The sequence below is a fragment of the Oncorhynchus mykiss genome, chromosome 8 (genome assembly GCF_013265735.2).
Source record: "Oncorhynchus mykiss isolate Arlee chromosome 8, USDA_OmykA_1.1, whole genome shotgun sequence".
Taxonomy (NCBI): domain Eukaryota; kingdom Metazoa; phylum Chordata; class Actinopteri; order Salmoniformes; family Salmonidae; genus Oncorhynchus; species Oncorhynchus mykiss.
The window spans coordinates 78,667,008-78,680,914 of record NC_048572.1 but is presented as its reverse complement, the minus strand read 5'-3'; the positions used below and the strand labels follow the sequence as shown (position 1 = coordinate 78,680,914).

Sequence of the window (13,907 nt, the reverse complement as noted above, 5' to 3'; positions counted from 1 at the left end):
CATGTCAGAAAAGGGATTACTTCAAGACAGGGAGGTAAGAAAGAAGGATGCATTGCAAAAGTATTGGAATAGGGCTCAGGGCACAGACTACAGTGGATTATGGGAGAGAAATGGGATGAGACTGATGGTAGAGATGATTCATCCGGGTGTATCTCAATTGTGTAAAGTGGCTTTTCCTCTCCTCATCTCCTTTCCTCTAACTGCACTGGCATCAAACTGGATGAGTGAAAGCACAGATAAATGTTTGATTGTTTTACCATAGCCTTTGTTTTAAGACCAGTACAGATGAAGGGAAAAAAGAGGGAAGGGCCCTTTAGACCGTCTGTATTTCTACATAGCTTCCTTGTACTAATTTGGGGCAATATTCCCTGGTGTGTCAACACTTCAATGTTAATGCTTCATTGACACAGATTGAATAGAGCCGTAGTACTACACAGTTTAAATCCCCTAGAGTCAATGTCCGTGCCCCGCGGGAATCTAATTAGCATAATTAAGAAATCCCAATAAAAATCTGTCAATTTAAGCTAGAGATATCAGCTTGCATTGGATGCCTCTTAATCCACCAAATCCACTGATGTCACACTTCTGCATCTGCGGTGAAAGGTGACAGAGTCTTCTCACAAAATCACCTGTAGCAACCAAATGGTTATGACCCCTGTGAGACTCTCAGAAACACAACGGTGTTCTCCGTTTTGCTCTATGATCGCCAAATGTGCCTTGGGACTCGTCTGAAGTCGGTACAGCCGATCTGACAATTTATGTCTGTAGTGTGCGAACACGAGGCCCAGATTTGGGTTTCCCCTTTGTGAAAAGGCGAGACTCTCACAAACACATACATGTTGGTTGTCTTTCTCTAGGACGTCCACAGTCCTCACAAGACTCGTCTGAATGGCCCCCAGAACCAGTTGAAGAATACTGTGTATTGCGTCTGTTTTGTGCCCAAAATAAGGGGTTAAATACATGTCAAAGAAATTCAACAAATTCCATGTAGGAAATATGTTATTCAATGTGTTTGTGTCGGCTAGTAGCAGTAAGGCCCAAAATATTTTTTCATAAAAAAATGGTTTAATATTTTTTGGGATACTTCAATGGGTCTTAACATTCTAAATCAAATAGCTAAATGGTCCTTGGTATGACCTTCTTAAAACACTTCCATATAGCTTAGTTGAACCCCCATCCCCCGGCTTAGACAGGGCTTATGTTATGGGTTTTAAGTGTCTGCCAGCTCCAGTATGCTAGGGTACAACAACTACATTTAATGAAGTTACCATTGAAGTAAACTCTTCAGAAGTTCCTCGTCCAGGACAGAAGATGATTTATAAAGAGCCTTCAGGGAGTGGTTAAAGAAATTCTTCACAAAGTCGATTCAAAGGCTTGTGTGTCGCTAAGTGGAGACAAATTAGTTTCGTCAGTCCTTAAGTTGATGGGCCAGTGATTTCTGACTGAATAGTTCAAACACTAAAGGTGAGGTTGAGTAAGAAGTCTGACGCACACAGATACGCCACTGCGGGTCGAAGAGATGTATTCAGAGCTCGTATAGAGGATAGGTTGTCAGAGAAGCCATCTGAAACACATAATTTGCTTTGAACAGTTAGTCAGTGGTGTAAAGTACTTAAGTAAAAATAATTTGAAGTACAACTTAAGTAGATTTTGGGGGTATCTGTACTTTACTTTACTATTTATATTTTTGACAACTTTAACTTTTACTCCACTATATTCCTAAAGTAAATACTTTTTACTCCCATACATTTTCCCTGTACTTGTTACATTTCAAATGATCAGGCAGGACAGTGATATGGTCAAATTCACGCTCCTAATAATATAACGCATTGTCATCCCTACTGCCTCTGATCTGGCAGACTCACTAAACACAAATAGTGCATTTTTCCACCACTGTACTTAAGTACATTTAAAACCAGATACCAGAGACTTTTACTCAATTAGTATTTTACTGGGTGTATTGCACATTTACTTGAATCATTTTCTATTAACCCTCCTGCTGTGTTCCGGTCGAAATGAATGGGTGGGACTACAATTAGTGTATAAAATTTACTTCAGGCACATATTCATCAGATGGACACACTTCCTCCCCCAGACCCCACATGCATGTGTGTTTGAACACAAACACACACACCTCACTCCCCTTCTTGGCTCCCATGGCAACCCCCACAGGAACCTTTCCCCAATAGAATCTTTCCCCCACGAGAACCACACCTGTTGGAATTCTCACAAATAATTGCAACATTGTTTCAATAATATATAGAACTTTTCTCGCAGCTCTGGTGTACTGTATAAACCTTTTTTGAGGCCTTGATCACAATTCATTCTGTGGCAGCACAATGACCAAATTATATACTGTATGTGAGGATGTTGATCATATCTTTGATCATGACACTGGTGAGGAGGTGAGAGGCCAGGAAGCTGACAGTGAAGATGCATTAGAGGAGGAAGTGTCAGAAGTTGAAGACAACACAGAATATGATCCAGACCAAGAGACAACCGATGTGGAACAATCCAGTGATGAGGAATAGGGCCCTGCTGAGGTTGTTGTTACATTCCGGTCAAAGAATGGGAATTTGTCCTGGTCTTCATCCCCACCTGGGAGGAGAGGTCGGCTGCCGGCTGAAAATGTTATCAGGATGACCCCGGGGCCAATGAAATACGCCATATCCCGGATTGATGACAGAAAATCCTGCCACTATTTAAACATTTGAAATGGTTTCAAAACAAATGTCATTGTTAAACTTTGACACAAAGTAGTCTGTGATAAATAACACAATATGTTTCATCTGAGTATTTGTTATAGTCAAAATAATCCATACATGATGCTTTTTTTACTCAAAAACGAGCTGTATGAGCTCAGGTTAATGAGGCCTACAGGCCATAAATAGCAAATAGAAGTTCAAAACTTGTAATGATCCCAAGAACTTAAGTTGATACAATTATCTAACACAACATTAGGTGATATTAAATGTATTATTATGGATTTATAATCAGATATAATGGGGCGGTCATTTTGGACAGGGAACACAGAATTAATTAACATGAAACGAACACAACAGGAGGGTTAAGGTATCTTTACGTTTCCTTTTCCACCAAGTCTGCCCAAATCAGCTCATTGTGAATGGTCTGCTGTGACAGAGAGACTGTGGCTGACATCTAGTGGTGAAAACTGACATTTCAGTTTAAAGGACAGCATGACTGATCACATCCACTGAGACTCAGAGGTCCTTCTTATTCCCATCACTCCCCACAGCAGGTAGCAGTGTCTTTTAGTGATTAGAGTCTGTACCTCTAGTTCATTATGTACAGTGACACAGCAGTCTGGGACAGAGAGAGGAAGAGAGAGGGAGAGAGAGAGAGAGAGAGAGAGAGAGAGAGAGACAGACAGACAGACAGACAGACAGACAGACAGACAGACAGACAGACAGAGATTGATTTTAGTTAGCTAGGTACTCTTGCTGCCTGTTTGTGAGTGTGTGTGTGTGTGTGTGTGTGTGTGTGTGTGTGTATAGCCGTGGGAAGTAGGGGTGCTGAGGGTGCTGCAGCACACACCGAAAAATACAAAATAAACAAAATAATCATGAAAAAATATAGAATATTTTACAGAAAAAAAAGTTTCACAAAAGTAGTACCTTTACTAGTATTAGACCTTTACTAGTATTAGACCTTTACTAGTATTAGACCTTTACTAGTATTAGACCTTTACTAGTATTAGACCTTTACTAGTATTAGACCTTTACTAATATTAGGCCTTTACTAGTATTAGACCTTTACTAGTATTAGACCTTTTCTAGTATTAGACCTTTACTAATATTAGGCCTTTACTAGTATTAGACCTTTACTAGTATTAGACCTTTACTAGTATTAGACCTTTACTAGTATTAGACCTTTACTAGTATTAGACCTTTACTAGTATTAGGCCTTTACTAGTATTAGACCTTTACTAGTATTAGACCTTTACTAGTATTAGACCTTTACTAGTATTAGACCTTTACTAGTATTAGACCTTTACTAGTATTAGACCTTTACTAGTATTAGGCCTTTACTAGTATTAGACCTTTACTAGTATTAGACCTTTACTAGTATTAGACCTTTACTAGTATTATACCTTTACTATTATTAGACCTTTAACTAGTATTAGACCTTTACTAGTATTACTTTACTAGTATTAGACCTTTACTGGTATTAGAGCTTTACTAGTATTAGACCTTTACTAGTATTAGACCTTTACTAGTATTATACCTTTACTAGTATTATACCTTTACTAGTATTAGACCTTTACTAGTATTATACCTTTACTGGTATTAGAGCTTTACTAGTATTAGACCTTTACCAGTATTAGGCCTTTACCAGTATTAGACCTTTACTAGTATTAGACCTTTACTAGTATTAGACCTTTACTAGTATTAGACCTTTACTAGTATTATACCTTTACTAGTATTAGACCTTTACTAGTATTAGACCTTTACTAGTATTATACCTTTACTAGTATTAGACCTTTACTAGTATTAGACCTTTACTAGTATTAGGCCTTTACTAGTATTATACCTTTACTGGTATTAGACCTTTACTAGTATTAGACCTTTACTAGTATTATACCTTTACTGGTATTAGACCTTTACTAGTATTATACCTTTACTAGTATTAGACCTTTACTGGTATTAGACCTTTACTAGTATTATACCTTTACTGGTATTATACCTTTACTAGTATTATACCTTTACTGGTATTAGACCTTTACTAGTATTAGACCTTTACTAGTATTAGACCTTTACTAGTATTAGACCTTTACTAGTATTAGACCTTTACTGGTATTAGACCTTTACTAGTATTAGACCTTTACTAGTATTAGACCTTTACTAGTATTAGACCTTTACTAGTATTAGACCTTTACTAGTATTAGACCTTTACTAGTATTAGACCTTTACTGGTATTAGACCTTTACTAGTATTAGACCTTTACTAGTATTAGACCTTTACTAGTATTAGACCTTTACTGGTATTAGACCTTTACTAGTATTAGACCTTTACTAGTATTAGACCTTTACTAGTATTAGACCTTTACTAGTATTAGACCTTTACTAGTATTAGACCTTTACTAGTATTAGGCCTTTACTAGTATTATACCTTTACTGGTATTAGACCTTTACTAGTATTAGGCCTTTACTAGTATTAGACCTTTAGTAGTATTAGACCTTTACTAGTATTAGACCTTTACTAGTATTAGACCTTTACTAGTATTAGGCCTTTACTAGTATTAGACCTTTACTAGTATTAGACCTTTACTAGTATTAGACCTTTACTAGTATTAGACCTTTACTATTATTAGACCTTTAACTAGTATTAGACCTTTACTAGTATTAGACCTTTACTAGTATTAGACCTTTACTGGTATTAGAGCTTTACTAGTATTAGGCCTTTACTAGTATTAGACCTTTACTGGTATTAGACCTTTACTAGTATTAGACCTTTACTAGTATTAGACCTTTACTATTATTAGGCCTTTACTAGTATTATACCTTTACTGGTATTAGACCTTTACTGGTATTAGACCTTTACTAGTATTAGACCTTTACTAGTATTAGACCTTTACTAGTATTAGACCTTTACTAGTATTAGGCCTTTACTAATATTAGGCCTTTACTAGTATTAGACCTTTACTAGTATTAGACCTTTACTGGTATTAGACCTTTACTAGTATTAGACCTTTACTGGTATTAGACCTTTACTAGTATTAGACCTTTACTAGTATTAGACCTTTACTAGTATTAGACCTTTACTGGTATTAGACCTTTACTAGTATTAGACCTTTACTGGTATTAGACCTTTACTAGTATTAGACCTTTACTAGTATTAGACCTTTACTGGTATTAGAGCTTTACTAGTATTAGGCCTTTACTAGTATTAGACCTTTACTGGTATTAGACCTTTACTAGTATTAGACCTTTACTAGTATTAGACCTTTACTATTATTAGGCCTTTACTAGTATTAGACCTTTACTGGTATTAGACCTTTACTGGTATTAGACCTTTACTAGTATTAGACCTTTACTAGTATTAGGCCTTTACTAGTATTAGACCTTTACTAGTATTAGACCGTTACTAGTATTAGGCCTTTACTAGTATTAGACCTTTACTAGTATTATACCTTTACTAGTATTAGACCTTTACTGGTATTAGACCTTTACTAGTATTAGACCTTTACTAGTATTAGGCCTTTACCAGTATTAGACCTTTACTAGTATTATACCTTTACTAGTATTAGACCTTTACTAGTATTAGACCTTTACTGGTATTAGACCTTTAGTAGTATTAGACCTTTACTAGTATTAGGCCTTTACTAGTATTAGACCTTTAGTAGTATTAGACCTTTACTAGTATTAGACCTTTAGTAGTATTAGACCTTTACTAGTATTAGGCCTTTACTAGTATTAGACCTTTACTAGTATTATACCTTTACTAGTATTAGACCTTTACTAGTATTAGACCTTTACTGGTATTAGACCTTTAGTAGTATTAGACCTTTACTAGTATTAGGCCTTTACTAGTATTAGACCTTTAGTAGTATTAGACCTTTACTAGTATTAGGCCTTTACTAGTATTAGACCTTTACTAGTATTAGACCTTTACTAGTATTAGACCTTTACTAGTATTAGGCCTTTACTATGTATTGTACATAGGCTGGTCATCTAGGTTTGTACCTGTAGACTCCATCACCATGAAGAAATATGATGACCAATAAAGTAATTGAGTACATTGAGGCATCAAGTGGTTTGTGATGATATTATGTGACTCAGTTGGTAGTGCATGGTGCTTGCAATACTAGGGGTTTGACGAGGGACCAGTATAGAAAATGTATGCACTCACTACTGTACATTGCTCTGGATAAGAGCATCTATGGAAAAGGAATTAAAAGACCATTTCAGTTTTCACATAGAAATAAGTTGCATTTGCGAAGTATGTCAAGAAACTGGAAAACATATGAAGCAAGTATTATCAGATGAACTGTTTTGTACAGATTATTATCAGACTAAATTTACAAATGCTGTGTGTGTATGTGTGTGTTGTGTGCCTCCACCTTCTTGCAAATAACACCTGGTTGACTCATTCACAACACCACTTCCAAGCCTTTATTCAACATTGATCCATTTTATAATTGCTAACATATTATTATTAGTAGCCAATATTATACAATTTGATATAAATATAAACATGCAATGCAGCCATTCTACAGAAGTACTCACACATTGTAGGTCTAGACTATGTAAAAATCTATTTCCTAAAGCAGGCATAGCTTTTCATATGGGCCCACAGTTGAATAGCAGGACAAAGAAAGTATGGGCTGAGGGAAAAATACATGTCATAGTGCAGCTGTAAAGGAATTTTCCCAACCCAATCCGCGATGTGTATTGCATTGTGGGAAATGTAGTTCAATCTAAACGCTTGGCCGACAGATAGGCAAAACAAAATGGATACTTTTTATGTTCATGCATTTTTCCTGAAATAGACAGGCCTACACACTGAATACTTAATTGCTTGTCAAATCCACAATGTACAGCTCCACTAAAGACCGTTATTTTTGCTCCTTTGTGAGTTACACAACCCAATCTATTGCAATGGCTTTATTTGGGTGGGTAACGTGAAGGACACGAACTCCCAGTGGCCTGTGCGAAAGACAACACTTTTACAGAGTTTAGTCATAAACCTATCTTGGTAGTTGTAGTTCCCGTAGTCAGACTGTTTCCTTGTAGCCTTCATGAGGCGGATTCTGCTCAGCAGAGGGAAGTAGATATGAAAATAGGGGCCAGGTAACTCTCTTTGTCTAAATATGCTTTCTACTTTGATAATCGTGTTACTGCACTACATTATAATGCATTTCAAGCCCTCCAGTTTGTCAATTTTGTCTACGCTATTTATGGTAATGCAAATGCCAACACAGTTGGTCGTTTTACTGTATACCAGTGGTCAGTGTTACGGCACAAAATTACCGCACATGATTACATGACGTTGAATGTTCTATTATTGGTTTCGCTTTGCGCAAATAGGCACGCGCGTCTTTGAAAAGCAATTGGCAACATCTGAACGTAATCGTGCATGTGAAAGGCTAGGCCTACATCAATGCTTACAGGCATGCTTACACCTTGATGTTGTAGTCAGGAATATATCTGGCTTGTCCAAAAATATCAAATTGCTGCAATCTTACGAAACGTGGTCCGCAGCGAAATTACATTAGAAACATGACATGATTTCACAGACAATTGCACATGCAGCAGTTGAGGGAGAGGGCGACGTTGTTTGTTGACATCCGGTAGGGCTACTTAATCTGCGTTTACACAGGCAGCCAAATTATGATATTTTTTTGCCACTAATTGGGCTTTTGACCAATCACATCAGATGCTTTTAGAGCTGATTTAATTGGTCATAACACCAATTAGTTCGAAAAATATCAGAATTTGTCTGCCCGTGTAAATGCAACCATTGTAACAACGCCTGTGGTATACTCGCGGGAAACTAGGGCTACCAGGGTGAAATAACCCATCCTCACCGGTACTTGTACACTGGTGGGTCTGGGTTTATTGCTTGCGTAGCCATAATTCATTATACGATAACACTGTAACAGGTTTTCTTGTTATGATTTGCAGATTGCATGTCTCCAGATCAATGTGCCATCTAACATTTGTCATTTGAATATAGGTATTTCTACCCCGTGACACAGTATATGTGTTATCAATATAGCCTAGTGAAATGCTAATTCATAATTAGCCTAAACTCAATACAATTGTATTAAATTAATCTCAATCTGGAGAAACTATGGTAGAGATCCTTGGTATATCAGCCGCATAACTATTTCCTTTAAGTGGGTGAACTCTATTGGCACGATTCGCAGGGTGTATGCCTTTCACGCCAGTGACGCGGGCTCGCTTCCCCAGCCCTGCTGTTCGCTACACTGGTGTCAGAAGTGGGATGGTGTTTGTGAACTTACGACCCGGAAGTGTGAGGGGCTGAGTTGTCGAGGGCGTAGGGACGTGCCTTTCCGTTCTGATGGTGCAACATAGCGATCCTCACTTTGTGAGCCAGCGACCTGGGTTCGCTTCCCTGCCCTGCCATTTGCTACATTATTTATAGTTTTGCATTGAAATAATACACTCTCTTTGCTCTCTGCCCACAGGATTGTGTGAATTTCTGGAAATATGTCCAAGAAAAGGGGCAGGTAGGTTGAAACACCTGTTCTTGATTATTTCACTGATATTTGAGTACTGTTTTGGGTATTTCCTGTTATGCTTTAACCTACACTTATATTCTTCTCTCAGAAAGCGTAGCAGCGGCGAGCTGAGTGAGAGTTCGGGTTTGTCTCTGTCGTCGACCCTAGACCCTAACAACCTGCTGGGCCTGCGGATTGAGCACAATTGGAGGGAGAAGGGCAACCTGACCAAGTGGAAAGGCACAGTGCTGGAGCGCCTCACCGTCAACACCTCCCTGTACATGGTCAAATACGACGGCTTCGACTGCGTCTATGGCATCGAGCTGTTCAAAGACGAGCGGGTGTCCAACCTGCAGGTTTTAACAGAGAAAGTTGGTGGGTTCACCTACTATTTGAGTATGTTAAAGCTTTGATTTAAGCAGGTTGGTAATGAGAAGAAATTCTCGACCTGGAATGACCACCAAGCGAATATGTACAAAACACAAAAGAACAGTGTGTGCTGGTCTTTGTTCCAGGTCAGTATGTACACAACAGATTAATCTTATAAAGGCCTAATTGTAAATAAAAGCCTGCATACCATTATCCCCATTGCTCTCCTTATCTGTAGGTTAATGACCTACCGTTTCGTTATCATGTGACCTTTCTGCGCATTGCTAATTGTAATCTCCTGTACAGCAAACCACAAGATAAAGGTGTTGTCAACTCGATGCAAGATAATTTTGTTCAATCCCATCACCACAGCACCTAGCTTGTACTGTATATGTGTCAATGTAGAATAATTGAATAGGATTGGACCTATCCATTACATTCAGATCGAAAGGGCCTAGGGCTGTTTTTTTTAAATGGAGTATTTGTTTCCCCATGTTACCTCTCGCCCTCAAAGTACACAAAAAGAGCAATTCTCTCAGTCTGTTATTTAACTATTTTAGTAGCCTGGTGGAACCAGCACACGTTCTATTTTGGGGCTCTCGAGTGGCGCAGCGGTCTAAGGCACTGCATCTCAGTGCAAGAGACGTCACTGGTTCGAATCCAGTCTGTATTACATCTGGCTGTGATTGGGAGTCCCATAGGGTGGCGCACAATTGGCCCTGTGTTGGCCGGGGTTGGCCCTCATTGTAAATAAGAATTTGTTCTTAACTGACTTGCCTAGTTAAATGAAATAATATGAAACCAAAAGTGTTCCGTATTGTTGACCAGGCTGCTATTTTAGTGTTTTTCAAAACTATAAATCCTTCTCTTTACCTCCATAGTAAACAACAAGATCAAGGTGCCCCACGATGCGCCAGAGCTGGTGGGCAAGGCTGTGGAGCACCTGTTTGAGAAGGAGGACGGTGAGAAGAATGAGTGGAGGGGCATGGTGCTATCTCGCGCCCCCATCATGACCAACTGGTACTACATCACCTATGAGAAGGACCCTGTGCTCTACATGTACCAGCTCTGGGACGACTATAAGGACGGAGACCTCCGCATCCTCCCTGAAGCTGGTGCGAAATACTTTAATTTACTCCATATGTTTATCTTAACCTTTAGAAGAGGACTTTTATTTACTCCATATGTTTATCTTAACCTTTAGAAGAGGACTTTTATTTACTCCATATAATTATCTTAACCTTTAGAAGAGGACTTTTATTTACTCCATATAATTATCTTAACCTTTAGAAGAGGACTTTTATTTACTCCATATGTTTATCTTAACCTTTAGAAGAGGACTTTTATTTACTCCATATAATTATCTTAACCTTTAGAAGAGGACTTTTATTTACTCCATATGTTTATCTTAACCTTTAGAAGAGGACTTTTATTTACTCCATATAATTATCTTAACCTTTAGAAGAGGACTTTTATTTACTCCATATAATTATCTTAACCTTTAGAAGAGGACTTTTATTTACTCCATATAATTATCTTAACCTTTAGAAGAGGACTTTTATTTACTCCATATAATTATCTTAACCTTTAGAAGAGGACTTTTATTTACTCCATATAATTAATTATCTTAACCTTTAGAAGATGACGTGACAGAGGGTCTGACACAAATCACAGGTCTGTTGCAATGGTTAGTGCTGACAAAAGGGAAACCTTAACATTAGTAAAGGAGTTTGTAAACCTAGTTTAACATTAAGGTCTTTGTAAAGACTTTAACCCACACATATCTTATCTCCCTAAGAAGAAATAGAAATGGTCTTCACTGCATAGAGCAGTTGAAATAGGGACATACAGCACAGTATGTGGATGGCCTAGGAGATAGCCATGTCCACGGTACTATCAGAACCTGAGGATGAAGTAATTGTTGTAAAGCTGAATGAAAGGCAGGTTTGACATGTAAAAGCTAAGGAAAAGATATACAGAAGAGATTTACACACCTCTGATTATGCTGGGCAGATGCTGCTGGGGATCATGAATGGCTTATGAGGCTACTGGGTGAAATGGTTGTAGTCTGTTGAGAGCATGAGAACTGGTCTTACGTGGCTTGCTGCTGAGTAGAGGACCTGAAAGAGGAGGAAGTATTTGTTCTGGTATGTGAAGTAAGATGGCAGACACCATATGCATATCTCTTTTTTTCCTCCTTTATTTTTTCCCTCGTTTCCCAGAGAACAAACACCTGCTGCCTGCGGACAGGAAGCCAGGCGAGGAGACAGAGAGCCTTGTGGGTAAGCAGGTGGAGTACGTCACTGATAAGGGCGTGAAGAGGACTGGGCTGGTTATCTACCAGGTTCCCGCCAAACCCTCCGTCTACTACATCAAATACGACGACGACTTCCACATCCACGTTTATGACCTTGTCAAAACCACCTAGAATACAACTTGACCTTGTCACAACCACCTAGAACACAACTAGACCATGTCAAAACCACCTAGAATACAACTAGACCTTGTCAAAACCACCTAGAATACAACTTGACCTTGTCAAAACCACCTAGAATACAACTTGACCTTGTCAAAACCACCTAGAATACAACTTGACCTTGTCAAAACCACCTAGAATACAACTAGACCTTGTCAAAACCACCTAGAATACAACTAGACCTTGTCAAAACCACCTAGAACACAACTAGACCTTGTCAAAACCACCTAGAATACAACTAGACCCGGTCAAAACACCTAGAATACAACTAGACTCGGTCAAAACCACCTAGAATACAACTCGACTCGGTCAAAACCACCTAGAATACAACTCGACTCGGTCAAAACCACCTAGAATACAACTAGACCTTATCAAAACCACCTAGAATACAACTAGACCTTGTCAAAACCACCTAGAATACAACTAGACCCGGTCAAAACCACCTAGAATACAACTCGACTCGGTCAAAACCACCTAGAATACAACTCGACTCGGTCAAAACCACCTAGAATACAACTAGACCTTGTCAAAACCACCTAGAACACAACTAGACCTTGTCAAAACCACCTAGAATACAACTAGACCCGGTCAAAACACCTAGAACACAACTAGACCCGGTCAAAACCACCTAGAATACAACTAGACCTTGTCAAAAACACCTAGAATACAACTAGACCTTGTCAAAACCACCTAGAATACAACTAGACCTTGTCAAAACCACCTAGAATACAACTAGACCCGGTCAAAACCACCTAGAATACAACTCGACTCGGTCAAAACCACCTAGAATACAACTAGACCCGGTCAAAACCACCTAGAATACAACTAGACCTTGTCAAAACCACCTAGAATACAACTAGACCCGGTCAAAGCCACCTAGAATACAACTCGACTCGGTCAAAACCACCTAGAATACAACTCGACCCGGTCAAAACCACCTAGAATACAACTAGACCTTGTCAAAACCACCTAGAATACAACTCGACTCGGTCAAAACCACCTAGAATACAACTCGACTCGGTCAAAACCACCTAGAATACAACTCGACTCGGTCAAAACCACCTAGAATACAACTAGACCTTGTCAAAACCACCTAGAATACAACTAGACCCGGTCAAAACACCTAGAACACAACTAGACCCGGTCAAAACCACCTAGAATACAACTCGACTCGGTCAAAACCACCTAGAATACAACTAGACCCGGTCAAAACCACCTAGAATACAACTCGACTCGGTCATAACCACCTAGAATACAACTCGACCCGGTCAAAACCACCTAGAATACAAATTAGACCCGGTCAAAACCACCTAGAATACAACTAGACCTTGTCAAAACCACCTAGAATACAACTAGACCTTGTCAAAACCACCTAGAATACAACTCGACTCGGTCAAAACCACCTAGAATACAACTCGACCCGGTCAAAACCACCTAGAATACAACTAGACCTTGTCAAAACCACCTAGAATACAACTAGACCTTGTCAAAACCACCTAGAATACAACTAGACCTTGTCAAAACCACCTAGAATACAACTAGACCTTGTCAAAACCACCTAGAATACAACTCGACTCGGTCAAAACCACCTAGAATACAACTAGACCTTGTCAAAACCACCTAGAATACAACTAGACCTGGTCAAAACCACCTAGAATACAACTAGACCCGGTCAAAACCACCTAGAATACAACTAGACCTTGTCAAAACCACCTAGAATACAACTAGACCTTGTCAAAACCACCTAGAATACAACTAGACCCGGTCAAAACCACCTAGAATACAACTAGACCCGGTCAAAACCACCTAGAATACAACTCGACTCGGTCAAAACCACCTAGAATACAACTCGACCCGG

General features: G+C 38.8%; 1 protein-coding gene across 3 annotated transcripts; it reads left to right on the top strand.

Annotated features, from left to right (window-relative positions):
* Positions 1 to 7,635: 7,635 nt before the first annotated feature.
* Positions 7,636 to 13,551, top strand: LOC110530998 (spindlin-W). 3 transcript variants are annotated; one of them, XM_036986362.1, is made up of 5 exons: positions 7,636 to 7,810; positions 9,172 to 9,213; positions 9,314 to 9,579; positions 10,455 to 10,688; positions 11,796 to 13,551. In XM_036986362.1, exons 2-5 carry the CDS (start codon positions 9,194 to 9,196, stop codon positions 11,999 to 12,001), a joined length of 726 nt encoding a protein of 241 aa, XP_036842257.1. In that variant the 5' UTR covers positions 7,636 to 7,810; positions 9,172 to 9,193; the 3' UTR covers positions 12,002 to 13,551. The 3 variants fall into 3 exon arrangements, with proteins under 3 accessions (XP_036842257.1, XP_021469954.2, XP_036842259.1); XM_021614279.2 differs by lacking the exon at positions 7,636 to 7,810 and adding an exon at positions 8,107 to 8,310; XM_036986364.1 differs by lacking the exon at positions 7,636 to 7,810 and adding an exon at positions 8,448 to 8,563.
* Positions 13,552 to 13,907: the final 356 nt, after the last annotated feature.

What these genes read in the sequence shown, in the direction of transcription:
- LOC110530998 (XM_036986362.1), top strand. Translation starts at nt 9,194, where the DNA reads ATGTCCAAGAAAAGGGGCAG. An exon ending in ATGTCCAAGAAAAGGGGCAG is followed by an intron (nt 9,214 to 9,313) that starts GTAGGTTGAAAC and finishes TTCTTCTCTCAG; the next exon opens with AAAGCGTAGCAGCGGCGAGC. An exon ending in CCGCATCCTCCCTGAAGCTG is followed by an intron (nt 10,689 to 11,795) that starts GTGCGAAATACT and finishes CTCGTTTCCCAG; the next exon opens with AGAACAAACACCTGCTGCCT.